Raw genomic sequence first — 27,753 nt, 5'->3', positions numbered from 1 at the left:
GTGTACAGGGAGCTCCACACTGTTACTGACCAGTGTCTCAGGGGCGGTCGGTACCCACACTGCGGATAAAGTGGGGTACATACTGTGGGGTGTGGTGTACAGGGAGCTCCACACTGTCACTGACCAGTGTCTCAGGGGCGGTCGGTACCCGCACTGCGGATAAAGTGGGGTACAGACTGTGGGGTGTGGTGTACAGGGAGCTCCACACTGTATCTGACCAGTGTCTCAGGGGCGGTCGGTACCCGCACTGCGGATAAAGTGGGGTACATACTGTGGGGTGTGGTGTACAGGGAGCTCCACACTGTATCTGACCAGTGTCTCAGTGCCGGTCGGTACCCGCACTGCGGATAAAGTGGGGTACAGACTGTGGGGTGTGGTGTACAGGGAGCTCCACACTGTATCTGACCAGTGTCTCAGGGGCGGTCGGTACCCACACTGCGGATAAAGTGGGGTACATACTGTGGGGTGTGGTGTACAGGGAGCTCCACACTGTATCTGACCAGTGTCTCAGGGGCGGTCGGTACCCACACTGCGGATAAAGTGGGGTACATACTGTGGGGTGTGGTGTACAGGGAGCTCCACACTGTCACTGACCAGTGTCTCAGGGGCGGTCGGTACCCGCACTGCGGATAAAGTGGGGTACAGACTGTGGGGTGTGGTGTACAGGGAGCTCCACACTGTCACTGACCGGTGTGCAGGGAGACCCCGGTGCCCACACTGCGAATAAGGTTGGGGCACACGCTGCGGCGGTGATGTTGAGGAAGCCGAGATTGGAAAATGTCTTCAGGACATTGTCTCGGATCGTGGTCCACAATCATCATTATAGTTCAGGAGAGCGTTCTGTAAACTGATGCAGCAACAACAATTCTTTTCCTCTGTGTTTCGCCCTCACTCTGACGGCCAGACGGAATAAACCAACCAAGATGTAGAACGTATCTGAGATACTTCGCCTTGGAAAGACCTGGTGAATGATGTGACCTGTTGATGTGAGCAGAGGTCGCCCTGAACACTCTGCAGCTTTCGGCGCAGGGGATTTCACCGTTCAAGTGCCAGTTTGGTTTCCCACCGCCTCTCTTTTTGGAATAAGAATCCGAGGTCAGGTTTCCTGTGGCCGAAAATCTCCTCCAACGCCGCAAGCACAAAATGATTAGGGGAAGAGCGATTTCTCTCCAGCCTGGAAAATGGAGACCAAGGCGAACCGAAAGAGAAGTCGGGGACTGGTTTATAAGTCTGTTACTGGTGGCGTGCTGCAGGGAGAGGAGTCGGAAGTCGGGGACTGGTTTATAAGTCTGTGACTGGTGGCGTGCCGCAGGGAGAGGTGTCGGAAGTCGGGGACTGGTTTATAAGTCTGTTACTGGTGGCGTGCCGCAGGGAGAGGTGTTGGGTCCTATGCCATCTATGTCAGTGATCTGGATGATAGTGTGGTTAACGATCAGCACATTTGCGGATGACACCAAGTTTGGGGGTGTAGTGGACAGCGAGGAGGTCATCATGCCTTGCAGCGGGATCAGCAGCTGGAAAAGTGGGCTGAGAAAAGGCAAGTGAAATTTAATGCAGAAAAATGCACTTCGGTAGGACCATCCAGGGTGGATCTCACACGGTGAACGGTATGGTACTGAAAATTGTGATAAAAGTAATGGATCTCGAAACAGAGAGAAGTAATTGGTTGAAAGTAGCGTCACATTTAGATAGGGTCGTAAAGGAAGCTTTTGCTACTTTATCCTACATAAATCAATGTACTGAGTACTGATGATGGGATGTTATGTTGAAGTTGTATAAGAAGCTGTTGAAGCACAATTTGGTGTATTGTGTGCAGAAAAGATGTAAACAAAGATTAACAGTGCAAGTGCAGATGCCCAATGATCTTGCTGAGTCTGGAGCACCAGAATTATAGGGAAAAAAATGAATAGGACAGGATTGTATTCTTTAGAACATAGAAGATCGAAAGAAAATTTGATAGAAGTATACACACTTATGTGGGGTTTGATAAAGTGAAGCTTTTTCGACTGAGGGTGGGCGGGACTACAACCAGAGGTCATTGGTTAAAGGAGAAAAGTAAGACATTGAAGGGGATCATGAGGGTTAACTTTCTCAACCCGAGGATCGTGAGAGTGCGGAATGAATTGCCTGCACAGGTAGTGCAGGCGAAGTGGGTTTCAACTTTTAAGAGAAGTTTGAAATGGCACAAGGATAGTAGGGATATGGAGGGCGAAGGCATATCGTTGGGAATTGGCATTTTAAGTGATTTTGGCAGTCAATAATGGGCCGAAAGTTCTGATTTTGCTCTGTATTTTTCCATGACTCTGTGACTGTCTTCAGATCCTGCCTGATTCAGCTTCTGCTATTGATCACGTTGACACATCACGTTGCAGAGCGCGCGGGACAGTAGAACCCTGGTGTCCAATCAGAGCCCAGCCGGAGCCCACAACAGTGGATCGCTACCATGAGGAACAAGAGCTGTGCGGATTCCTGTATTTAGCGCCGACTGGACGTACAGGCTAAACAATGACCGCCCCAACCATCGTCCGTCTGGAGATAGACACGGCATACAATCTGGGGAAAGCAAGTTAAGTGTTCAGTTTTCAATTAACTCAGAATCGTGCCGAAAACCACGTTAAAATTCTGCAAATACTATTTGCTCTGCTGAGGCATTCTTGGCAAATCGTGGACAACCGGAGTACTAAACCAAAGGAGAAAAAAGGCCGCCTGCGATTTCCGAGGCCGCCGGAGCGTTGGGGGCATGAGATGAGAGGGGAAATAGATTGTGATCTGTACTCCGTCTTTTCCCACAGTTGAGGCCTCACTTTAATCAAAGAGTACAGACTATCCCATATTGTTCATTTCTTGAAGAGTTTCACGAAGAAGAAATAAGGAAATGAAGGGCAGAGTCATTGGTAGATAAATTATTATAAAGGACGTTTCGGATAGTCTGGGTTTGATGCAGAAATTCGGAGACCTATTAGGGATAATCAGTATCAGCGTGAGTTTTCTTTTTTTTTGCTGTGATGTACTTGTGCACAAATTTGATAGACGTTTCAGAGCAGTAACGAAGTGAGTAGGTGGGAAAGGGCCATTATAGTTTTTTTTCCCCACAGGATCTCAGTAAAGCATTTCATCATATCATAGGTGGTATAAGGGCTTTGTAAAGCTTGGGTGTGGTAAGTTTCATATAACGCTATTGTCACCTTGAGATGCAATAGTTTTCAGTTGCCAGTACCTTTCGTAGTTCGCCTTCAGTTCAGTCTCTGGCAGTAGATATGGCATGCAAATGTGTGTCGCCATATGTTGTCGGAGTTTAAAACGAGGTCTTGCTGATTGAAGAGAGTCCTTGCAGCGACCACACTGTTTCTGATCTTCCATGAAATAAACATCCCCCACTTGTATATATTTCAGAGTCCGTAAATTATTGGCAGCACTTCTCGGGCTATCGAATGCAGACAGGACGCCTTTACGTCACCAGACTTTGATGACGTCTACCGGATTGAAATCTTGTCAATATTTATTGCGGGGCTTTTGTTCAATATTTCTATTTAAAATGTTGACAGTCAGGCAGATCTTAGTGAGCAGCAATTCCCGAACGTGTTTCCTAAGTCATAAAGGTAAAAATCGTCTTAATATTGAACCGGAATGCTGAATAAAATCCATATCACTGTTCCAAGTTCAACGCTCAGAATGCATTTATCATCAAAGTACGTAGATGACAGCATACACCACCCGGAGTTTCATCTTATTGTGGAAATTCACAGCAAATATAAAGAAACGCAACCGAGTAAGTGAAGAACTACACGTAACAAGCAAACAGACAACGTGAAGCGACAACATATTGTGCAAACACAAAAATAAATAACAATAATAAGAATAATAACGGAGGAAATAACACATATTGAGGATAGGTGTTATGAATTATGGAAAGCGAATTCATAAGTTGTAGAATCAACTCAGCATTGGGGTGAGTGAAGCTATCCACTCTGGTTCCAGAGCCTGTTGTTTGAGCGGTACAAATTTTTCCTTAACCTGAGGATCCTGTACACTCCACCGCGCATCTAACAGAATTTTGTTAGATGTTGTGCCGAATCTTTGTTAACTTCTAACAAAGCAGAAAGGCTGTCGTGTCTTTTTTTTTTATAACTAGACAATAAAACCATAAGATGACGATGGGATTCGTCTGTATTGAGGAACAATGGAAATGTAATGTGCGCTCGGGGTCAGTCCATTGTAGCGCTATGTCTGTACGGTCCACTTTTACAGCAGCAGCGCTAGCTGTAGTTTCGACAAGTGAATGCTGTACCAGTCTGTGGAGGCGACCTACCCCATAATTAACTGTTGTCTCCCGTGTTGGTCCTGTCGCTGCGAACAGGGGCACTGGAGTGACCTCTCCGGGTCACAGCTTGGGCGCAAGGTACGGAAATCTTGGGATACCAAGTCGTCAAGATTCTCCCTCCAGGCCTCACCAGTGTAATCCAATGGAAACCGAAGGAATGGGTTTGGCAGACGCTTGGCTGCAAGAGCTGTCTGATAGATGTTCCGTTACGTTCAGCGCTTTAAGGGCTCCACTCTAGATTTCCTGATAGATGGTTTACTTGAATTCCCTGGTGAGGAATCGTTTTCGCGGACTTTGTAGAAATAGAATTAAATCCATATTTTGCCTTGTTACTGGTGGAATGTGGAAATTTAACTTTATTGGCGGGTATTAGATAAAGATGAGGAGATGACGGTATTCGCTTTTATTTAGATGAATGAGAGGAGTTTTATCCGCTTCTTTCGATAAATGATTTGAGCGGTTGCTGGTAATATACAACACAACGAGACATCTTGACAGCAATGTGGAGACCATGTTTGTTGCTTTTAGAGGAGTTGAAATAGTGAAACTAGGTGGGGTTATTTTACGATGTGGAATAGTGTGTCTTTGGGATTCTTACCCTCGAAGTTTCCAAAGTGGAGTCTTTTCGATGTCTTTAATTCCACAGAAGACAGATTCTTGACAGGCAAGTGAGTGACGTGTTGCAGGCACTGGCGGAACAGGACAGAGAGGCCAAATGTCCTGCTACTAACTCAATATGCCAGCGGCAACCACCGACAAATAGACCCAGTGAATTTAATATTCAGAGTTTTTCCATCAGTCGCTGATGTAAAACGGTTGAGGTATGTGTGAAGTAAATGCGATGTCAGGCCAATTCACCAGCGAGAGATCGGCTTAATTTCACATGATTGCTGCTATCTGTAAGTGAGTAATAAACTAAAGGAGAAGGGTGTACTTCTCTTGCTGTCGACTTTGACTGGTAGTTATCTCTGGGAGATGGTAATCTCGGCACAGCCGAGCTACAATTGGCCCATTACCCTCAAGTTCCAACTGCGGACAACTGTTAACGATGGCTTCAAAGCGGGCTGACGTTAAAATTAACGCAAGTCCAGACAATAGGGGGCGCTGTTGAAGCTGGAGAAAGGAAATGTCCACTCTTCAAAAGAAAACATTGATCCAAATGCATAATATTTCACCAGAGTTCACGGCGCGCTTCCTTCTGCCGTCTCTGTGCAATAACCCACAGCGATCCACTGTTGAAAAGAGAATATTGATCCAAATGCATAATATTTCACCAGGAGTTCACGGCGCGCTTCCTTCTGCCGTCTCTGGGCAATAACCCACAGCGATCCACTGTTCAAAAGAGAATATTGATCCAATATTTCATCAGAGTTCACGGCGCGCTTCCTTCTGCCGTCTCTGGGCAATAACCCACAGCGATCCACTGTTCAAAAGAGAATATTGATCCAATATTTCATCAGAGTTCACGGCGCGCTTCCTTCTGCCGTCTCTGGGCAATAACCCACAGCGATCTTTGCCCTGAACTGCCGCTGAGGTTTATAATCTGACAATAAACTGGTCCGAAGGTGAACAATAAATCAAATCGACGAAACCAACCGAGCGGAGCCAGGATTGCGGTTGTGCTTCCTCTCTGGAGCAGATCAAATTATCTAGAGAAAGGTAATCATTGCATCGTGCTCTGAAGTATTCATTCTGGCTCTGACCACAGGTTAGAAAGACTCATTCAGGCAAAATTAGTTTTTGTGTGGTTTAACACAGGCGTTGTGGAACGGGGTGTGCGGTTACATGCTAAATAGACTGAAGTTCAGGTTTATGAGCGCGTTATCAACTGAACATTGCTCAGGGTGTGATCACTTACTGATCGGGCCCATGAAATTCAGATGTTCGGTTTCGCAGTAACCAGACTCGGGAGTCCAGCTCCAGGTAAGAACAGGGACTGTACTGGACTGTGTTATGGGTAACTCAGCGCAGTTCCTCCCAAATCGGCCCATTACTGTAATGGTCCAACTGCGGACTTCTGTTAAAAATGGGTCTTTATAAACAGACTGACCTTGAAATCAGCTCCGGAAAGCTGGGGCACAGTTAAATCCGGAGAAAGGGAATGCACAATCTACAAAAAAAAAAAATCCAAATGTCTAATGTTTTACCAGAGTTCAAAGCGCCCTTCCTTCTGCTGTCTCTGTGCAATAAACTCACAGCGATCTCTGTCCTGAGCTGTTGCTGGAAGTTTATAATTGGACAATAAACTGGTCCCAAGGTGAACAATTAATCAAATCGACGACACCAACCGAACCTAACCAGAATGCGGGTTGTGATTTTTCTCTGGAGCGGATCAAAATTTCTGGGGAAATATAATCATTGCATCGTGCATTGGCCTATTAATTCTGGCTCGGGCCACTTGTAAGAGCGACCCGTTCAGGAAAATGGGTCTTTGTGTGGTTTAATAAAAGCGTTGAGTAACAGTGTGTGGCGTCACATGCTGAATAGACTGAAGTGACGGTCTATGAGCGTGTTATCAACTGATTTTATCCTCGGGTACTGGATAAATGAGGGCTTTTGACTGCATTCGCTGGTATTAGATAAAGACAGGAAGTTGATTGCATTCGTTGTTATTCAGACGAAGGAGAGCAGATTTTTCGGGTGGTGTTTCGATCAATTAATTGAGCCATGTCTTGTCAGGAATGCGGAGACCATGTTTACTGTTGTAGGGAGACCTGAAACAGATGAAGATAGATGAAGCTATTTTTATGAGGTGGGGCTCCTATGCCTTTGGAATTCTCTTCCTCAAAGGGAACGAGAAGCCGCTGGGGCACAGTTAAATCTGGAGAAAGGGCAAACAATACTCCAAATGCATAATATTTTATCAGAGTTTGCAGAGCTCTTCCCTCTGCTCACTCTGAGCAATAAACCCACAGCGATCTTTGTCCCGTGCTGTCGCTAGAGTTTATAATCTGATAATAAACTGGTTCCAAAATGAACCATATATCAACGCGACGACAGCAACAGAAGTTGGCCAGGATGCGGGTTTTCTTCCTCTCTGGAGCAGATGAAAATTTCGAGAAAAACATAATCATTGCATCCCTACCGAAGTTCTGATTCTGGCTGAAACCAGAGGTTAGAAAGACAGTCACGCAAAATGAGTCTTTCTGTGTTTCAACAGAAGCGTTGTGGAACAGGGTGTGGCGTTACAAACTGAATAGGCGGAAGTTCAGGTTTATGAGCGAGTTATCAACTGAACATTGCTCAGGGTGTGTTCACTTACTGTTAGGGACATAAAATTCAGATGCTCACATTCGCTGGAAACCGACTCGGGAGTCCAGCACCAGGTAAGAACAGGGCCATAAGGGTGAATATGATGCTGTTTCATTAAGCCCACTTGTCACGATAGTATTTCGAGAGTTTCTACCAGTTCCTGAAGATTGCGTGGATCAGGAATACATTTTTTTTTTAATGTTCTGTGTATTTTTTTTGTGAGCAAAGACGGTGTATATCTGGCAGTGATATTTAAAATTAAAAGTCCTTTAGCTAATCTCACTGGAAGTTGGTAAACGTCTGGACGCCCACACTCAGTGGGCATTTATTTTATTTTTATCTATCTCCTGTAGCTAATAATGTGGTCACTGAGTGTATGTTGGGGGTTTACTGCGGCGGTTCCCTGTCCAAATCCAATTTTCAGCGTTCGGTGACGCATTCCGCACCCCGCTTTGGAGCGCATGGTTATTTAAGTTACTTTCGCTTTCCTGTCGGGTTTAATCAGTCTGGTCAATGTCTTTGATCTGTCTGATTAACAAGACGTTCTCACCCTCAGAACTGCTGCTCACTGGATTTTCTTTCGTTTTGTTTTTGCACCAATCTCTGCAAACCGAATCTTTACTGCGTGAAACTCGCAGGAGATCAGAAGTTTCCGTAATTCTCCTACCACCCTGTCTGACACCAGTGACCATTCCACGGTCAAGGTAATTCAGGTCACATTTATTTCAACTTCAGATGTAGGACCTGAACAACAACTGAGCCCTTTGACCATATCTGCAAGTTTTCATGCTTTGAGTTGCTGCCAGGCGATTAACAGATTCCCATTAATGAGCTGATGTACAGTTAATACATTGGCCACAATGCATTTCCTATTCGGACAATCCCTCACCCATCTCAAAAATGAATACGGATGCGATTTTGGCCTGATTATCGCCGATTTCCCTGTTTTCAACAGCAGATTGTCGCTGACAAGGCGGTGGACCAAACACTGTTATAAAGGTGGGGTAACCTGGAGAGAAAGGCTGTCCCTGCTCCCTCTGAGCTGCGCCGGTGTGCGGCTGCGCTGTAAATAAAATGCTCCCGTGCACGGAGCCTTGTCGCAGCACAGATGGAATTGAACGCAGCTGGAAAAATGTTCATAAAACCTGAGCGTTTATCTTTGTTGTACTGTATTTTATCATATCCTTCCATTAATAGATAAAAATCAAACGTGTGGCTTTTGTCAGTCCATTCTAAATATCCATAGATGCATATTACAAAAAGACACACATCAAAGATATCGCTCTTTTTTCAGGCCGTGTGAAAATTTCCGGCTCAGAGCAATGGTTGATCCACGCAGCTGCAAACATAGTAACTAGTGGGAACATTGGAGACCGAACCACGTTACATTCTATGCATATTAATCGCCATTGAATATGATACATTATCGTGCTTCCCGTTACAGACGAGATGCCAGGTCGTACAAGCGTTTCAAATGTTCATCTCCGAACGGGAAGTTACAGGCTATTGGTTATGAGATCATATCAGAGAGAAATGTGAGAATAATACAATAATTTATAGTTTTGTGTGCCAGCAGCAAGGGATGGCTGTGCTTCACGCACGGCATCTTAAACTGAGCAGTACAGTTGTTGCTTACAAGGCTTACAAGACAAGAATGACAGTCTTTATGTATGCGGAGCATTTGCTGGCCTGAATGATACTCCTTATGCATATAAAGCATGTGATTGTTCAGAACCTGTACTCAGTGCAGTTCAGAGGGATGGAGTTACGGTTCCTGCGGTGACGGCGGTGGTGTAGTTATTTAAACCTACTTGATTCTGAAAAGCCTAGATACTGTGAATATGGTGAGGATGTTTCCATCTGTCCTGGAGACTGGGATCTGAGAGCCCACGCTCAGAATAAATAAGGTTTCCTTTAAAACTGAGATGTACGATTCTTTTTTTCTCAGCCAAACCTCGACTGATTTCTAGAATTTCATGCCATATGTGGAGTACAAGCTGTTATTGGGTATATTTATAGCACCATTTGATATATTCTCGATTGTTAACTTGCTTTGGTGATACAGGACGAAAGCAGAAATAAATAGAGTGTTGGTGGAGGGTGTAGGGGGGCGGTTGTGGTCAATCATGAGAGGTCATACTGGAGCAGACCAGATGGATCGAATGGGAAAATTCTGTTCCTACATCTTATGTCTTACCATGACTAAATGATGACTCCTTCCTATCCTCCATCAGGTTTTGTGACGTGTGAGGGACAATTACAGATTTGTTCACTGAGATTATTATATTTGTCTTCAACATTTAAATTTTCGTGAGTTTTGCTCTTAGGAATATCCAGCAGAAATGTTTTGTTCTTATTTGTATTGTTAACGAGCTTCATTATCTCTCTGTTTAGAATCAGACTAGCGGTGAGAGATTTATTGGAAGAGAAGCCACAAATGGAATCAAACCGCGAATGAAGATGAGGGAACAGAAACAAGTGAGCCAGCCCGAGGACTGAAAGCATCAACTGGAGAGAACCCTTCTGACACAAAGTTTCTATTGATTCGGTCAGGAGAAAGTTTGGTGAGTCTAATCTACTCAAACAGTGGTGCTTTACACATTACATATGTGCACAAATGAAGGTAAGAAATATTTGGAGCGAGAGTGAATGTACGCAGAAGTACCAGTTATGCCTCTGTCAGGCCCAGTTGCAATCACTTCAGGTCTGGTAATGTGCTTGCAGCAGCCGAGTTCTGCAAAGCCACTCACATTCCCTCAGCGTTTGCTCATGCCAAGGTCTTGTATCTCCCGAAGTAACTTTTGGTCAGTTCTGATGTCTTCTTGCTTGACTGTGTTACGTCATAATTATCTCCAAATGCGTTGACTATTTGCGCCCTGTGTAAGATGCCCCAAGAGCTTCGTGCTGTAGTGATTCCGGAAATGTGGAACTACCATGAACTGCAGTAACAAGTCATTGATTCCTCTGGCTATTGCAAGCTGCAAAGATATACTTACCTTCGAGTATATCGTCGTGCAGCCCGTTACTGACAACAAATCCCTTTGAAGCATTTGTCACAGCACTGCATTTCCTTCAACCTAGAATGACGTCTATTTGGAGCATAAATAAGGAGGAATTTAATTAACCAGAGTAGTAAATGTGTAGAACTCGTTGCCGCAGGTGGCTGTGGAGATCAAGTCTTTGGGTATATTTAAGGCAGTCATTGTGATAGAGCAGAGACTGTTGTGTTCTTCACAACAGGAGGGTTTTAGGGAGAATACAGGAGAATAAGGTTGGAAAAATATCAGCCACGAGAGATTGTTGGATCAGACTGGATGGGCGGAAAGGCCTTATTCCGCTCCTTTATCTTATGTTCTTACTGTGAACAGAACGATAGCTCCTCCAGATGTCGTAACACGTGAGGGACCATTAAATATTTGTTCACTAAGATTAGTCTACGACAGGTGATTGATATGTTCGTGGTAGAAGGAGTCAATCTTAGTAAACCTAGCACATTTATTTTTCAACACAGTCTCCTCCTGCATTTACACACTTAATCCAGCGGTCTTGGAGCACACGGATCTTGGACCTCCAGAAAGTGTCCACAGATGGGTGATTGATAACTTCGTGGCCTAAGGAAGAAGAATTCTCTTTACATGCACATACAGGTCAACTCTTTGAGTGATTATGCAAAAGTTTGAAGTTAATAACTCATCGCCTTCTACATTAAGCTACGGACTTATCAATCACCCCTGATGAGTCCGAGATCCGTATGCTCCACGGCCGCTTCTTCTCCGGTCTCCCTGACTTCCCACATTCTGCAAGAGGAGCATTCCAACATCCTGACTGGCATTCTCTCTACTCTGAATAAACAAAACAAAACTTACCAGCGTCTATCCTCGCCTCTGCCTATTCATGCCGAAGCCTGTTGAGCCAAAGCCATCCCACACTGCTCCCTCTCACTCCGCTGCCCACTGTATATGGTGGTCTTTTTTTAAATCCTTTGGCGCTCTACGTCACGCGCCTGCTCAGTCTAGCCTCTTTTCCCCGAGCAGTCTGACAAAAAAAGACTTCTCTCCGAGATCCCTTACTTCTTCACTCTCAGCCTCTTGCTCCGACTTAAAAAAAAAACCTGTAGTGAGAAGATCACTAGGGGAAAACCCGCAACTGGAAGTAAACTGCAACAAGTGAACCAGCCCAGGGATTGAGAGCGCCAACTGGAGAGAACCCTTCAGACACAGAGTTTCCATTGATTCAGTCAGGGGAAAGTTTGGTGAGCCTCATTTACTCAAACACTCCCCGCTCTCTTCCCTGGGTCACATGCTGCCTCTATCCCAAGGTCAGTGTTCTTATTGAGGTCTCTTCAATTCCCCTCAGCAGTGAGAGGGTGGTCTCAGGCGTAGATGCAAAAAGGAGATGAAGCGATGCATCGAGGTTCTGCTCCATGGGATCAGTTTTGTACACAACTAGATTACAATTTATATCTCTGCATAACGGTAGTCACATGGCTTTTAAGTAAGTCTTTAACACTGCGCCATTTCCAAAATAGTTTGCAGTCAATTTGATATGCTTCACTCTTAAAACAATGAACTAGTTAAAGGAAATGCGTAATATAAATAGAGAATATTTTAAATGATTGGCAGATTGAGGAACATCTGTAGGGGCTAATTCCAAACAAACCAAATTGGCGTTGCTGGCGACACCCACGGATTTGTTATACTTGTATGACGAGCCCTCGGCTCCAGTAAAGGTTGTTTCAAATGTCAAAGATATGTACGAGATACTTTATTAGCAATCATCAAACGTGGAACTTGAAGCTATGAAACGTAAGAGTATCCAAATATAACTTCAGCGTCAATAAGCAGATGATAACAAAAGATTCGACATCTGTCGGTCCCCAGCTGAATACTACACAGAACAAAGCACAAATATGTAACTGATCCCCTTCGTGTTTACCACATCCCCGCTCATGTCTCTATTTACCATAAGAAGCATAATAAATGCACAACACAGAATGCAATGTAGATAGAGAACAGATAAACACACAGGCTCAGCTCTGATACAGGTTCTTCAAACTGAAATAATAACAGATTGTCTGTCTTATTGAACAATTCCAGCTTTTTGTTTTATTTATTTTCAAGGTTTTTTTCCCGACTTGTTGTTCTGCATGTACGGTAGGTCTACGTAGTGCTTAACAAGGTGACGTGTAACTATCTGCTGATAGCCAGGTGATATGCACAAAGATATCTGACAGGAGATTTGGTGCTGATAATGATGTTAAAGTCCTCCCGGGAAAAAAAAAACGATAGTGGTTCAGGATGTCACGATGCTGTGGGTGCGATTGCATAGTTCAGGCTGTCAGAGTGACTCTATATAGACTCAAACCATATGTTGTCATAGGTGTCCATGCCAGGCGATGTAAAACTGAGAGACGGTGAGAATCAGGTGTGACTGAGAAATCTGTATAATTCAATGATGGGAGGAATAGATGTCTCATTGGTCAGCAGAAAATTTTCAACCCACACTCTGTTACAGTTGTCCACAGCGCCACCAGTGGTAGGAGGACCAAAGCAGTGGGCGCTGTCTGTTCAACCTGCTTTGCCAATCCGTTGACACATCACTCCTGGTCCAGGACACAAGGTTGGTTCCTAAAAGTGAGTTGCCTGCCATAAAGCGAGTAGATATCCCAGAGAATCCTGGCACGCTGTACAGTCCATGGAGAGAGCAGAAATGGGCATTGTGTGACTGTGAGTGGATGGACAGGTAGATCAGGTCATGTCACGTCTTCAATGGATAGGCGCAAGGTGTTTGAAAGTGTGAAGCTCAGTTTAAAAACAAAACAGTGTTCTCATTTACACCTCAATTTATGTCTGAGCCCTCTGTTAATTTTATTTGTTAGAAAGCAGCAAATCTTGATCACAACTGTCCTCAAAATGGGTCAAGGATCGAGTGCAGGAGTTCCAGTGACGTCAACATCGGGAAAGCACACGGGTATGTTAGCGAATTATTGTAATTTATAATCACTCTGTTGACTCTGTGTCTGGGTTTAATCCAATACTGTATCGGCAATTCACAAAATATTTTGAAGGGACTGGGCAGAGAGATGATAGAGACAGAATGTTTAACATCTCTAGGGAAACACAGTCACACGTGGAAGGGGTACAATTACTGCTGCTTCTGCCCCCCTCGCAGATTAAGATGCACATTAAAACAGTAAGATATTCCAGAACAGAGCCCATTCTACAGATGCTGAAAGTTTTGGGCAAAACACAGACATACAAATTATTGGCGGAACTCAGGGAACATCCATGAGAGGAATAAACAGCTGATGTTTCGGATCAGGACCACAAGGAATAGAAAGTAATGTGGCAATATCTAGAATTTCTGTCCCCTCATTTCCAGTCCGATGAAGGACATTGGAGTGAGCCTGGCGTTAACGGCCGAGAATCAGTTCAGCGGAGAGGAACATCGGGTGATTGAGAGGGTGAATGGGTTTGAATTTTCACACGTCACACATGAATGTCCTCCATAGATGCTGCCTGACCTGCTCAGCTCCCCCAGCATTTTGTGAGATATCCCAGAGATTTGTCGAGGAATGGGTTGACCAGGTAGGCAGACAGTAACCCAGACCAAAGCGGTGGTGATGGGCAGTAGGGAGAAAGACGGTTCTCTTTATTCTTAGGAATAAGCGGAGTCCTTTCCAAGGACAGGAAAAACAGCCTTCATCCACTGGAGCTATACCCCACACCCACACTCCGTCCCCAGCCCACATCCCGCTCCAACCCCTCCCCCTCCTCCCCATCCCTCCTCCTACACTTCCCACCCATTCCTGCTGTCCCACTGCCCCTTTCTCCCTCGACTCCCTCCACTCTTCTTCTAAACCCTTCCTTCCTTACTACTCCCCTGCCAGTCCTCGTTACCCTACTACACTCATCTCCATCTCCCACTTTCCCCTACTCTCGCTGTCTCTCTCCCACGCTCTCTCTGACTCCTTCACCCCACCCTCTCTCTCTCCACTGCCCCTCACTCTCCCCTCCCTCCCTGCCCCTCCACCTTCCCCGACCCCAATACTCTCCTTCTATCACCGTCTCCCCATATATGTTTTGGAATGTATTTGGTGACCTGGCCCTCCATATTTAGGTTCCAGAGAGAAAGCTGCTGCCCAATATGGGGTCAGTAATGCCCTCAATTTTCCCCATTTTCCTTCACAGGTCCGAGCTCAGTGATCACAGAGCTCCTGGCAGGCTGGGACGATTTCCAGCTGCTGCAGCTGACGGATTTCTACCGGGACAGGCTGGAGCAGGCGATGGAAGGAGGGGTGCACGGAGTGAGCCTGGCGTTAACGGCCGAGAATCAGTTCAGCGGAGAGGAACATCGGGTGAGTGGGAGGGAGAATGGGTTTGAATTTTCACACATCACAGGACTGATGGGTGTCGGAACTCTGACTCAGCGGATATTAAATTAGATAAAGGAGAAACTGGGAAATAAATACTGTACATACAGTCACAAACATGTGAATCTGAACCAGTGATAGAAAGGGGTGAAAAGACCCCGCGGACTGGTGGGTGGCTGCTCAGTGTTCGGAGTGAGTTGAGCAGGTAACAGTTGTGTGAGCTCACAGTATTAAATGGAAATATGACGGGAGGTTTCGGTTTGGGAAGACCGTGCAGCGTGACGGCAGGATGTCAGTGAGAACTGGGACATCATCAGTGGGTGCCACAGGAGCTCGAGTGTGTTCTGTTCTGGGTGGAGATGATTGTGTTACAATCTGTAACTGCAAACAGTGTGAATCGGGGAATACTGCCATGTTGTAATGTGTAATCACTGAATAAACCTCCACTGGAAAAGGCAAAGGAAAGGCATCAGGTGTCAGCCGGTAATCCGCTGTCATGTTGGACACTGGCGGACTGAGGAGATGAATCACATCATCTTTTCTGCAACTTCTCTGAGACTGTTCACTCTGTTATAGAAACCTTCCTGACTTCTTTCTTCATCTGTGATACTTATTTTCTGATTTCTGTTTTACACCGTCAAATCCGGTGAGGAATTATTTATGGATTTGGAGCCACGTCAATGAAGCGGTCACAGACCAGCCAGGATCTCATTGACTGGTGGACCAGGTTCACGGTGAATGTCCCTCCGTGTGCTCTGCACTCAGAATGTACAGTCCATGTCCAGACAGGATCAGCACCCGTCCGGGTGACTGCTCAGTGTGATCCCGTTACAGAGCACATCATTTACTTCTCATTCTCTGTGTGAATCTGTCAGTCCCCAATATGTACACTGTTACTCTTCACAGAAAATCTCTGATCTCGCTGATAAGGGAGAGCGGGCGGACAGTTCTAAACTCCTCCTGAGCCTGGTGATGGAGAAAGGCTCCCGCGCCCGGAGGGTGATGTGGGAAACCTTTGTGAAAATGCGGATTGGTGTCCCAAAGTTTGACAAAATACTGAAAGAAATACAGGAACATGGTGAGATAATATCACAGATGAATTTAATTTTTGACTTAAACACTACCCATTTAATAATTTGACACATTTCATTTCCTCAAATATTTTTAATCCGAACAGGTTGTGTTCCGGTTCATCGACCCGTGCCGGAGATTCCCAGAGAGCTGAAAGGTAAGTTTAGAAAACACTGTTTCCACCAAATGTTAATGTTGTGTAGGGCCATATCGTTGATGAGCTACGGGGATTTGACCAGGTAAATGTTGGCACTGTGACACAATGCACATTAAGTCGCATGGAAAATGTTTGCTGCAGGGAGAGTTTTCACAGAACATTATGAGGGACAACTCAGAGAGTTGGAGAGTTTTCTGCAAGGGATCACTCCTCTCTAGGTCCTGCAACATGAGATCCCTCAACCGGGGTCAAAATGGAAGAGGGGATGCTCTGGAGGAGTAAAATTCTCGGAAATTTCTTCACTCCGAAAGATAAAATCCTTCCCATGCAGCCACCCAACCCCTGGAACAGCCCTCATTCTGGATCACTTTTCCAAATTTCATCAGATAATACAGGTCATTATTTTTAGAATTAGGAGTCCATTGAAATTCTCCTCATGGAATAAGAATGAGACCACCCATTTAATGACAAAATCACGTAACACTCAACTAGTCTGTTGAACCGCAGATCAGCAAATGAACCCCACTCTGTTCACATCTGCACTACTTTAGTGCAAACACTGCTACCGTTATCCGGTTTAATTTCCCACTTAATACCCCTGGAGACAGTGTTAGTGAGGGTGATAAACCCTCAGTACAATCCACAGAAGCTGCAGTTCATGTCTGCCGGTGTTGTGTGATGGACACTGTGGAAGGTGAGAGATGGGAAGTAGGACAGAGAAACCGAGGGTTGTGGGATTGCGGCAATTTACCTGCAAACTTGCTCTTCACTCTTCTTCATGTTGTTTACCTAAGGAATAGACACGGCAGTCAGATTCCCACATGCATTTCTGAATAGGAAACAGATTCTCTTCCTGATTATTGAAGAACATAATTTCTGCCACTGTCACATTCTCTAAAGTAACTATTTCAACCATCAGTGTTTTCCTACACTCCCTATCTCACCCAAATACATTGAAGCCCACACCCTCCCAGCAGGGTCCTGACAGACTGCAAGACCTCACACAATCTCAGCAGGATCCTGAGCCTGTAAGACTCCACACACCCCTGACAGGTTCCTGACACACTGTAGGACACCACACACCCCGGGAAGGTTCCTGACACTCGTGAGGCCCCACACACACCTGGCAGGTTCCTGACACATTGTGAGACCCCACACTCCCCTTGCAGGGTTCTAACACACTGTGAGACCCCACACACACCTTAGCGGCGTCCCGACACACTGTGAGACAGCACACATCCCTAGCAGAGTCCTGACACACTGTGAGACACCACACAACCCTGACAGAGACCTGACACACTGTGAATCCCCACACACCTCTGGTAGAATCCTGACATGCTGAGCTCCTGCGCACTCCTGACAGGCCCTTCAAACTCTGTGAAATCCTGGATACACTTTGCAGGGTCCTAACATACTTTTACACGCTCTTTCAAAAGTTTGTGTTCAGCTGTAGTGTAGCTGCAATTAACTGTTCGCACGCTTCATCCAGACCCTGTCTTACATTGACATTTGCCTTCCTCTAATTCAGGACCGCAATACTCGCAGCATTACCATCCCTTTCAATAACTGAGGCAGATGGTCTCTCTGTCCAGAATATTCTCTACTGACACTCCAAAGACTTGTCCAACTACATTATCTTCTCCTTAGTCGGGTCAACGGAAGATACCGGTTAGGCTAATAAACCTCATTGTAAGGCCAGCAGGGCAGGCTAAATGAACATATTGAGATGGTTGGGTCAGAAGTGGTTGGTTCATTGGAAAGAGTGTTGTAAGTCAGGTAGTTGGACCTTGAGAGTGAATCAACACACAGAAGTTTGATGTTCTTTCCTTTATGAGGGCTTGATTTAGAGAGACAGAATTGGCAGCTCGATATTCCTGGGTTACGATATTTCAGATTAGGGGAGGTAATACAGTTGGAAAGGTTTATTTACTGATCTGGGGAATTTCACAGCTGCACATAAAGAGAACATACTGGGGAGTTCATGCACTGAGGCAATATGGGGAGAGCATAACAATAAGATAGATACAGTTACTGATGGGTTACTACAGAATATCTCCCAGCAGTCATCAGGAGATAGAGTATCTGATATGTCGACAAATTCTGGAAAGATTCAAAAGCAGCAAGTTTGTTGTAGTTGGTAATTTTAACTTTCCCTGTTTTGCTGATGACCTTATATTCTCTGTCCCGTGTTTCTTCAATGCAAGAATATTTTAGGAATCTCTGATGGTGGGATGTGTTCTGGGATAAATGTGTGTATTGCGTGAACTGGATGAGAGGACATAATACACCTGGTATTTGGATGTAAGCTTACAAGTTGCTCAGGTTTCAGTGGTGGAACCTCTGGGAACAATGAACACAACTCCTGCTCTCATATGGTTATGAACAAGGAAATATCTGAAGCTTATAGAAACATCGAAAACCTAGAGCACAATACAGGCCCTTTGGCCCTCAATGCTGTGCCGTACATGTACTTGTTTTAGAAATTACCTAAGGTTACCCATAACCCTCCAGTTTTCTGAGCTCCATGTACCTATCCAGCAGTCTCTTGAAAGACCCTATTGTATCCACTTCCACCACCGTCGCCGGCAGCCCATTCCACGCATTCACCACTCTCTGCATAAAATAAATACCCCTGATAACCCCACTGTACCTACATCCAAGCAGCTTAAAACTGTACCCTTTTGTGTTCGCCATTTCAAACCTGGGTAAAGCCTCTGACTATCCACACGATCAATGCCTCTCATTATCTTATACACCTCTATCAGGTCACCTCTCATCCTCCGTTGCACCAAGGAGAAAAGGCCGAGTTCACTCAACCTATTCTCATAAGGCATGCTCCCCAATCCAGGCAAGATGCTTGTAAATCTCCTCTGCACCCTTTCTATAGTTTCCACATCCTTCCTGTAGTGAGGCACTATAACTGAGCACAGTACTCCAACTGACCAGGGTCCTATATAGCTGCAACATTACCTTTCGGCTCCTAAACTCAGTCGCACGATTGATGAATGTCACTACACTGTACGCCTTCTTAACCACAGCGTCAAACTGTGCAGCTGCTTTGAGCGTCATTTGGACTCGTACCCCAAGTTCCCTCTGATCCTCCACACTGCCAAGAGTGGGGTGTGCAGTATTGGGTGTAAGAAAGATAACTTGGAGGAAGGCAGATTAAGTGGCAAAAGGTTAGATTTGGAGAAGCTCTTGTTGGGCAAATTCCCAACTGGCATTATTAAATATTAGCTGATCAGAATTTGGGTCCGGCGTGTTCCAAAGGGGATCGAAGTCAACGATGGCAGTGTCACGAACCCCGTAACGGGAATAAATAACCAGCAGAGATGGAAACACTTTTGTGTCCAGTATTGCTATAAACTAATAATATTTATTAGTAACTACGCAATTGAGTAATATAAATGTAGATCAACCAAACAGGTTAGCAATTATTATATAAAAGTAAGTGTGGAATATATATGTATGAAAAACCAAGCTTCTTTAAGTCTAGGGGTAAAAAGATACAGTCTTACGATGATGAGTAAAGTTCAGTTCAGTTTGTGGTATTTAGTTGAGTAGCGATGGAGAGAGAGAGATTTGAGTCTTCAGGTGAGCTGACGGCGTCGATCTTCTTGTCGTCCTTCGAAATCCTTTAAAAGTAACCGACTGTGACTTTAACAAAGGGGACCGGTTTTCTGTGGTGGAGCTATCACTCAGGCGAGGGTGGACACATGGACAACTCCCCACCAGTCAACCCTTTTTCTCTTTCCACTGCAAAAGCGATGGATCGATATGCCTGATCGATCCTCCGAAACCCACTTTTTCTGTGGGCACAACAATGTTCATTCAGTGTCCAGATCATGTGTCTGAGGTCTGTATCATCTGACTTCCTATTTTGTCTTCCCGTGCTGAGCATCAACTGTCATTCAAATAATCCCTCCTTCCTTTGTCTGTGTAGAAATGCACAATCAGGCGAACGGTCCTTGAACAAGTATCAACAACCTGCCTTCAGTCACCATAAAAACTTTCGAGCTGCTCGGTGCTGTCTCCAACTCCAAACTCAGTAGAAATCCAAAGTTTCTTCCAATGCCTTAAAGTGACAGTCCCACAGTTAGTCTTCGTCTCTCTCTCTCTCTCTCTCTCTCTCTCTCTCTCTCTCTCTCTCTCTCTTTTACAAACAATCCATCGGTGGTAAATAACTCACTCTCTCTCCTTTCAAAAGCAGAGTTAATAGGGGTACTTCTGGATCCCCTCACAGCAGTACCTGTGGATCCTGACGCGAGATGTTGTAAGTTCAGTATGAAAGGGAGAGATGAGGTTCGTGACGCTGAAATGAGACACTGAGCTGTGGAGAATGAAGAGGTGTGTCCAAGAATCCATTGAGATATAGATCAGTTGTGGGTGTGGATGGAGAAACATCAGATGGAGTTTAATCCAGAGAAGAGTGAGTTGTTGCAATTCAGGAGATCAAATGTATTGGGGATGTATAGAGTAAAGGTCACGATCCTGACATCATTCATGTCTACAGGGATCTTCATGTTCATGTCCATAGCTCCGAGGGCAGGTGGGATGAGTTTGTGGGGACATCATGCTAGCAAGAATTTTGTTGGCCGGAGGTCCTATTCCTGTGCTATTCTATGCAGGTCCTCTATCACCTGTTAAGGGGATCACTCGGTCTCTGCTCTCTTCTCACCACCCGACCTGTAATCAGCATGGTTTTCAAACTTGTATTTAAAGTCATTGACCAGTAGTATTTCCCATTTCTCCCCTTTCCACAGACATTGTCTGACCTGTACTCACATCTACACTCGCGTCCTTCTACAGCTGTGCTGCAGAGGGCAGGCCGACATGCTGCATAACTGTGGCGGACTGGAAGGCTCTACAACGGGGAGTCAAAACCGCCAAACGCATCACCGGCACCCCCAGCCTACCTTCCATCAGGGACGTATATACAGAAAGTTTCCGGAAAAGGGCCAGCAGCATCAGGAAGGATCCCATCTATCCTGCCTGTGGGCTGTTTGCCCCTCTCCCATGAGGGAGGAAGCGACGTAGCATCCACAGCAGGACCACCAGACCTAAAATCAGTTACTTTCCCCAAGCAGCAAGACTGATCAACACCTCCAATGACTAACCCACCCCTCCACAACTAACAACCCCCACCCCACCACCAGCACGGTTTTAAAATTTTCTGTCAGAACCACCTGAGGTCAGAGTGACTTCTGTACCGTATATATTTATATTTATTGTGTTTTTCACTGCGTTCTTTATCTGAGTTTTTTTTTGTGCTACATCAGATCCAGAATAACAATTATTTCTTTCTCCTTTACATCTGTATATCTTGAATCTTGAATCTTGAATCTGTTGAATATTTACAACACATACTCTTTAAGAGACACGAGACAGCAGATCTGCCGTCTCAAATTATTATCTGGAGGAACTCAGAGAGCTGAGAAGCATCTGTGATGATGGAAGGGGGAAACTGTTTGCGTTTTGTTTCAAAATGCTGGCTGTCTCAATCTCCTGAACAAGACATTGACATTTTCACTCCCAGTCACCTACCCACAGTGTATGTGCTGATCAACAAAGCTATTTCTTTGTATTTTGAATCAGTGGCTGTGAGAGGTGAGGGGAAGCTCTGATTTTCCGACCTGTTCCTTTGACAGAATTCCCACTACTCTTTTCTCTGTCTCCATACGCCACATCAAACATCGGGCTTTCAAAATTCTTCACACAAAATACTCTGCAGATGCCGGGGTCAAAACAACACTCACAACACGCTGGAGGAACTCAGCAGGTCGAGCAGCATCCGTGAAAATGATCAGTCTACGTTTCGGGCCGGAACCCTTCGTCAGGACTGTAGAGGGAAGGGGCAGAGGCCCTATAAAGAAGCTGGGGGAGGGTGGGAAGAAGAAGGCTGGTAGGTTCCAGGTGAAAAACCAATAAGGGGAAAGGTAAAGGGGTGGGGAGGGGAGGCAGGGAGGTGATAGGCAGGAAAGGTGAAGGAGGAATAGGGGAAAACACAATAGGTAGTAGAAGGAGGCGGAACGATGAGGGCGGTGATAGGCAGCTAGGGAAGGGGCAGAGTGAAATAGAGTTAGGGGAAGGGAGGGGGAGGGAATTATCGGAAGTTAGTGAATTCTATGTTCATACCAAGGGGCTGGAGAATACCTAGACGTTATACGAGGTGTTGCTCGTCCAACCTGAGTTTAGCCTTATCATTGGGAGCAGAGGAGGAATTGTATGGACATATCCGAATAGGAATGGGAACCAGAGTTGAAGTGGGTGGCAACCGGGAGATCCTGTCTGTTTTGGCGGACGCAGCAGAGGTGCTCGACGAAGCGGTGCCCAAATCTGTGTCGGGTTTCACCGATGTAGAGGAGGCCGCACCGGGAGCACCGGATGCAATAGATGACCCCAACAGACTCACAAGTGAAGTGTTGCCTCACCTGGAAGGACTGCTTGGGGCCCTGAATTGTGGCAAGAGAGGAGGTGTAGGGACAGGTCTAGCACTTACGCTTACAGGGATAAGTGCCGGGTGGGAGACCCGTGGGGAGGAACGTGTGGATCCGGAAGTTCCCGAGGGACCAATCTCTGCGGAAAGCGGAGAGGGGTGGAGAGGCAAAGAAGTGTTTAGTGGTTGGGTCCTGTTGAAGTTGCGGAGGATAATGTGCCGGAACCGGAGGCTGGTGGGTTGGTAGGTGAGGACAAGGTGAACTCTGTCCCTGTTATGGTGGCTGGAGGATGGGGTGAGGGCCGAAGTGCGGGACATAGAGAAGATGCGGGTGAGGGCATCATTGACGACGGCAGAAGGGAAACCATGATCCTTAAAGAAAGAGGACATTTGAGGTGTCCTGGAACGGAAAGCCTCATCCTGGGAGCAGATGCCGAGGAACTTGGAATAGGGATTGGCATGTTTGCATGTGGCGGGGTGGGAGGAGGTATAGTCGAGTAGTTATGAGAGTCAGTGGGCTTGTAGAAGATGTCAGTGGACAGTCTGTCTCCAGAGATGGAGACAGAGATCGAGAAAGGGGAGAGAAGTGTCCGAGATAGACCCAGTGAATTTGAGGGCTGGGTGGAAGTTTGAAGTAAAGTCGATGAATTTGATGAGCTCAGCATACGTCACAGGAAGCAGCACCAATGTAGTCGTCTTATACCGAAGGAAAAGTTGGGGAGCAGTACCAGAATAGGTTTGGAGCACAGACTGTTCCACATAACCAACTAAGAGGCAGGCATAGCTGGGGCCCATGCGAGTGCCCAGAGCTACACCCTTGGACTGAAGAAAGTTGGAACAGCCAAAAGAAAAGTTATTAAGTGCGAGTACCAGTTCTGCCAACCGGAGGAGGGTAGTGGTGGTGGGAAACTGGTGAGGTATATTGTCCAGAAAGTAGCGGAGGGCTTTGAGGCCTTCTTGATGGGGAATGGAAGTGTATAAGGACTGGACATCCATAGTGAAAATGAAGAGGTCGGGACCGGGCAACTGGAAGTTATTGAAGAGGTGGAGGGCATGGGATGTATCTTTGATGTAGGTGGGGAGGGACTGAACTATGGGTGACAAAATGGAATCCAGGTAGCCAGACACAAGTTCGGTGGGACAGGAGCAGTCAGAAACTATGGGTTTACCGGGGCAGTCTGCTTGTGGATCTTGGGGAGGTGGTAAAAATGAGCTTTACGGGGTGTGGGAATTATGGGATAAGCGGCTGAGAATGGAAGGTCAAAATTCTTCCACGGGAACAATGATATCTGTGGCAGTAGTGGCCGTTTGCCCAGTGTGGGACAGTCGGGGGTCAGTAAACTACCAGGGAAATACTCACCTTCACAGGACAGTTAATTGTGAAATGTAATGATCTGGTGTTTATCTGGACCAGACCTCTCTGTCCAGTCAGGGGTCTGTTAATGGAATTAACTTTACTGTACGAGTATCCATTGATTAATCCAATTAATGCAATAGCTTTGAGCTAATTCTTGTGTACTTAAATACTGAGTTCTGAGTTGAGGCATCTAACAGTTTGTCCACTGTCTGTTCCCATGGAAGATGTTCAACAGAAACACAAGGAGACTCTGCAGGTACAAACTGAAACACTGAGAGTCAACACGATCCTGATGAGGGAGAAGGTGAAGGTTTTCCAGCTGGTTGATCGATACGCTGAGCTCACGGTCATTTCTACTGTTCGAGATCGGAGACTGGTGGAACATGAGCTGCTGGCAAGAGGCAGAGACCACGAGGAGTGGAGAGAGGAACATCTCCGTAGAAAGCTGGAAAAAATCCGGACAGACCAGTTGTTCCAGAGCAGCTTTTCCCGGAGTAAATCCAAATCTGGGAGTTCGGCAGCAGTGGCTGGAGTCCCGGGGATCGGGAAAACAACACTGGTACAAAAGATTGTTTATGACTGGGCCACAGGGAAAATATTCCAACAATTCCAGTTTGTCTTTGGTTTCAAATTCTGGGATTTAAACTCTATTAACTGCAGAATAAACCTGAGGGAACTGATTCTGGATCAGTATCCTTACTTTGGGAATATCCTGAGAGAGGTCTGGAAGAACCCAGAGGGATTGCTGTTTATATTCGATGGTTTGGATGAATTCAAGCACAGAATCAATTTTGCTGACAGTCAGAGAGATACAGAACCCAAGCACCAGTGCCCAGATCCCGAGTGGTGGTGTGAAGTGTCTGACATTGTGTACAGTTTAATCCAGGGCAAGCTGCTCCCAGGGTGTTCAGTGCTGGTGACCACCCGTCCCACTGCGTTACATCTATTGGAAAAGGCTGAGATCAGTGTCTGGGCTGAAATCCTGGGATTTGTTGGTGAGGAACGGAAGGAATATTTCATCAGACATTTTGAAGATCAGACGGTGGCAGAAGCTGTTTTCAAACACGTGAAGGAGAACGAGATCCTGTACACCATGAGCTACAACCCCTCCTGCTGCTGGATCCTCGCTCTGGCACTGGGCCCCTTCTTCACACAAAGAGTCAGGGACCTGCAGCGAGTTCCCAAGACCATCACTCAACTGTACTCCTACTATATTTACAACATCCTGAAAAACCATGGCCGTGAGATTGAGAACCCCCGTGATGTGTTTCTCAGGGTTGGTCAGATGGCCTTCAGAGGAGTGTCCGATAAGAAGATTGTGTTTACAGATGGAGATTTGATCAAGTACAATCTTCAGCCTTCCCAGTTCCTGTCCGGGTTCCTGATGGAGCTTTTGGAGAGAGAGGATTCTGCCCGGAGCGTGGTGTACACATTCCCACACCTCACCATCCAAGAGTTTGTAGCTGCAGTCGCACAATTCCTGAATCCACATCCCGGGGATATCCTGAAATTCCTCACTGAGTCCCACAGCACAACAGATGGGCGATTTGAGGTGTTTCTCCATTTTGTTGCTGGTCTCTCCAACCCAATGACAGCTCGGGGCCTGGAGGAGTTTCTGGGTCCATTTCCTCATCAAACAACCTGCCGGGTGATTGACTGGGTGAAGGAGGAGGTTAAACACCAGAGTGGAAACACGAGGAGTGAAGCTGGTAAAAGGAGCCTCCTGAACACATTGCACTACCTGTTTGAGTCTCAGAATCGTGGACTGGCTCAGGCCACACTGGGATCTGTGGAAAGACTTTCATTCAGCGGAATGACACTGACCCCGATTGACTGCGCGGTCCTGTCTCATGTCATCGGACTCTGTGATACAATAAAACACCTCGACCTGGTGAACTGCCACATTCAGTGTGAAGGAATCCAGCGGCTGGGACCCGGGCTGCACAAGTGCCAGGAGTTGAGGTAACTTGATTTATCTCTCACTATGAAGTGTGAAACTGTCCCATTGTGTTGTTTCAATGTAAAAGGATTTGGGTAAAACTGTGATAAATCAAATTGCGAAGAATTGTGACAAATGCCATCCTCCTTCCTCCTGTGCGATCTCTCTACCCCATCCCCATTCCCCCTTCATCCCTGCCCCTCTCGACCCTCTCACATCAGTAACACTTTTCTAACCGTCAGGGAATGGGACAGAATATGTGGAGTTTACAGGGTCACACCGACAGACTAAATTACTGACATTCGGTGAATACCCTGGAGCTGGGCTGTGAGGGACATTGACAGTGATGGGAACTCCGATCAGAGATTTACTGAAGGGTTCAATGTTTCCTGAAATATACGAGTGAGAGCAATTCCCTCAGACCCACGGTTTGAATCACTTTGTTCATCAATTTGTCTGTTTGTGTTTAGCCTTAGTGATAATGAACTGGGAGATTCAGGAGTGAAACTGGTGTCTGCGGCTCTGAGGAACCCGGAGTGTAAAATACAGAAACTGCGGTAAGTACCAGACTGTGGGAGATTGTGTTTACAGTCACTGGGTGTCTGACACTGAACATTAATGTGATCAGTAATTGTGTTACTGATAAACACTGGGGATTTGTACCGTCTCCTGTCTCTCTGTGTCCTTCACCCTCTCTCTCTCTCATCTCCAGGCTGGACAATGTCGATCTCACAGATTCTGGTGTCGAGGATCTCGTCTCCGCTCTCAGTACAAACCCATCACTGACGCTGCTGATCCTGGGATACAACTCGCTGACAGACCGATCTGTCCCCGCTCTCTGCCGCCTCATACTGACCCTCCCGAGTCTGGAGTGGATCGGGTGAGTGTTTGTGTTAATGTTCAATGTGATAAAATATCAGCGGATCCGCGGGTTTTCTGGTGATATTTGTCTGTGAGTGTTGTCGAAACATTAACCCCAGTCCCCTGTTACTGACACTGTTGTGTAATCTGTTTATTTCATCTTTATTCTCCCATCTGTTTCAGGCTGCGGGAGAATCAGTTCAGTGAGACCGGGAGGAAGGAACTGAGATCTCTGCAGGAACCCAGACCAGGAGTGAGAGTGATCATGTGAACATCAGAATGTGTGAACATCCCTGCCCGCGAGATGCATACATTTTGGCCGATTCCCACCCTCCCCTTTAACCGCCCCCCCTCACCTTCCCCTTACCTTTAATGGCCGCGCGCCAGGTTTAATTCCCAACGGTTTTAACGGAATTGGCTCCAGTCTCACGCTGTATGTCGTTAATTGTGCTCCCATAGTGACGTAATTCCGCCTCCTGTCCAGCGGCGCTGTTTCCGCCGAATGTGCGGGTTCGAGACCCCTCCCACGTGAGACCCGGGAAGTTACACAGACGGAAGAACCCGGGGGCCGGATTGAGAAACGGGACGGATTGTTCAACCGGTCACTCGTTGTCGCCGGTCAGTTAATTGTGTGTGTCTGTGAGTGAATTGGGAGCAGCTTATTTATTCCCGCACGTCAGCAGCTCACACATTGTGTAATTTACATTTGTCATGATGAAATCAATAAACCGCTGTAACTTCTTCTCTTGGTGTCGGACTTGAGTTTTATTTAAGGTTTCTGCTGCCCCCCGCACCCTGTGCACCGCAACAGTGGGTCGGAGCTCCTCACACTGACACGGTAGCGTCTCAGCTCCAGGCTGAGGGAGGTCGGACTGGCAGAGTCTGGGTGCCCAGGATCTCATCTCCACCCAACCCGCATCCCGGCCCCCTACCCACACCCCCGCCAGACAGTTAAAATCGACGTGATTCCATGCCGCTAACGGTTAA

General features: G+C 46.2%; 1 protein-coding gene across 1 annotated transcript; it reads left to right on the top strand.

Annotated features, from left to right (window-relative positions):
• The first annotated feature begins 6,111 nt into the window (after positions 1–6,111).
• On the top strand, positions 6,112–27,494 carry LOC134341486 (NACHT, LRR and PYD domains-containing protein 3-like). Its single transcript, XM_063039356.1, has 10 exons — positions 6,112–6,244; positions 9,968–10,137; positions 13,452–13,543; positions 14,764–14,930; positions 15,852–16,023; positions 16,123–16,173; positions 24,191–25,928; positions 26,376–26,462; positions 26,618–26,785; positions 26,950–27,494. The coding sequence occupies exons 3-10, from the start codon at positions 13,486–13,488 to the stop codon at positions 27,035–27,037; spliced, it is 2,529 nt and encodes an 842-aa protein (XP_062895426.1). The 5' UTR covers positions 6,112–6,244; positions 9,968–10,137; positions 13,452–13,485; the 3' UTR covers positions 27,038–27,494.
• Positions 27,495–27,753: the final 259 nt, after the last annotated feature.

Source organism: Mobula hypostoma, unplaced genomic scaffold (assembly GCF_963921235.1).
Source record: "Mobula hypostoma unplaced genomic scaffold, sMobHyp1.1 scaffold_69, whole genome shotgun sequence".
NCBI classification, from domain to species: domain Eukaryota; kingdom Metazoa; phylum Chordata; class Chondrichthyes; order Myliobatiformes; family Myliobatidae; genus Mobula; species Mobula hypostoma.
The sequence above is the reverse complement of the archived record's forward strand: the minus strand, read 5'-3'. Positions and strand labels throughout refer to the sequence as shown.

Coding starts and splice junctions, on each gene's coding strand:
- LOC134341486 (XM_063039356.1), top strand. CDS start 13,486: ATGGGTCAAGGATCGAGTGCAGGAGTTCCAGTGACGTCAACATCGGGA. Junction 14,931..15,851: donor TCAGCGGAGAGGAACATCGG/GTGAGTGGGAGG, acceptor TACTCTTCACAG/AAAATCTCTGATCTCGCTGA. Junction 16,024..16,122: donor GAAAGAAATACAGGAACATG/GTGAGATAATAT, acceptor TAATCCGAACAG/GTTGTGTTCCGGTTCATCGA.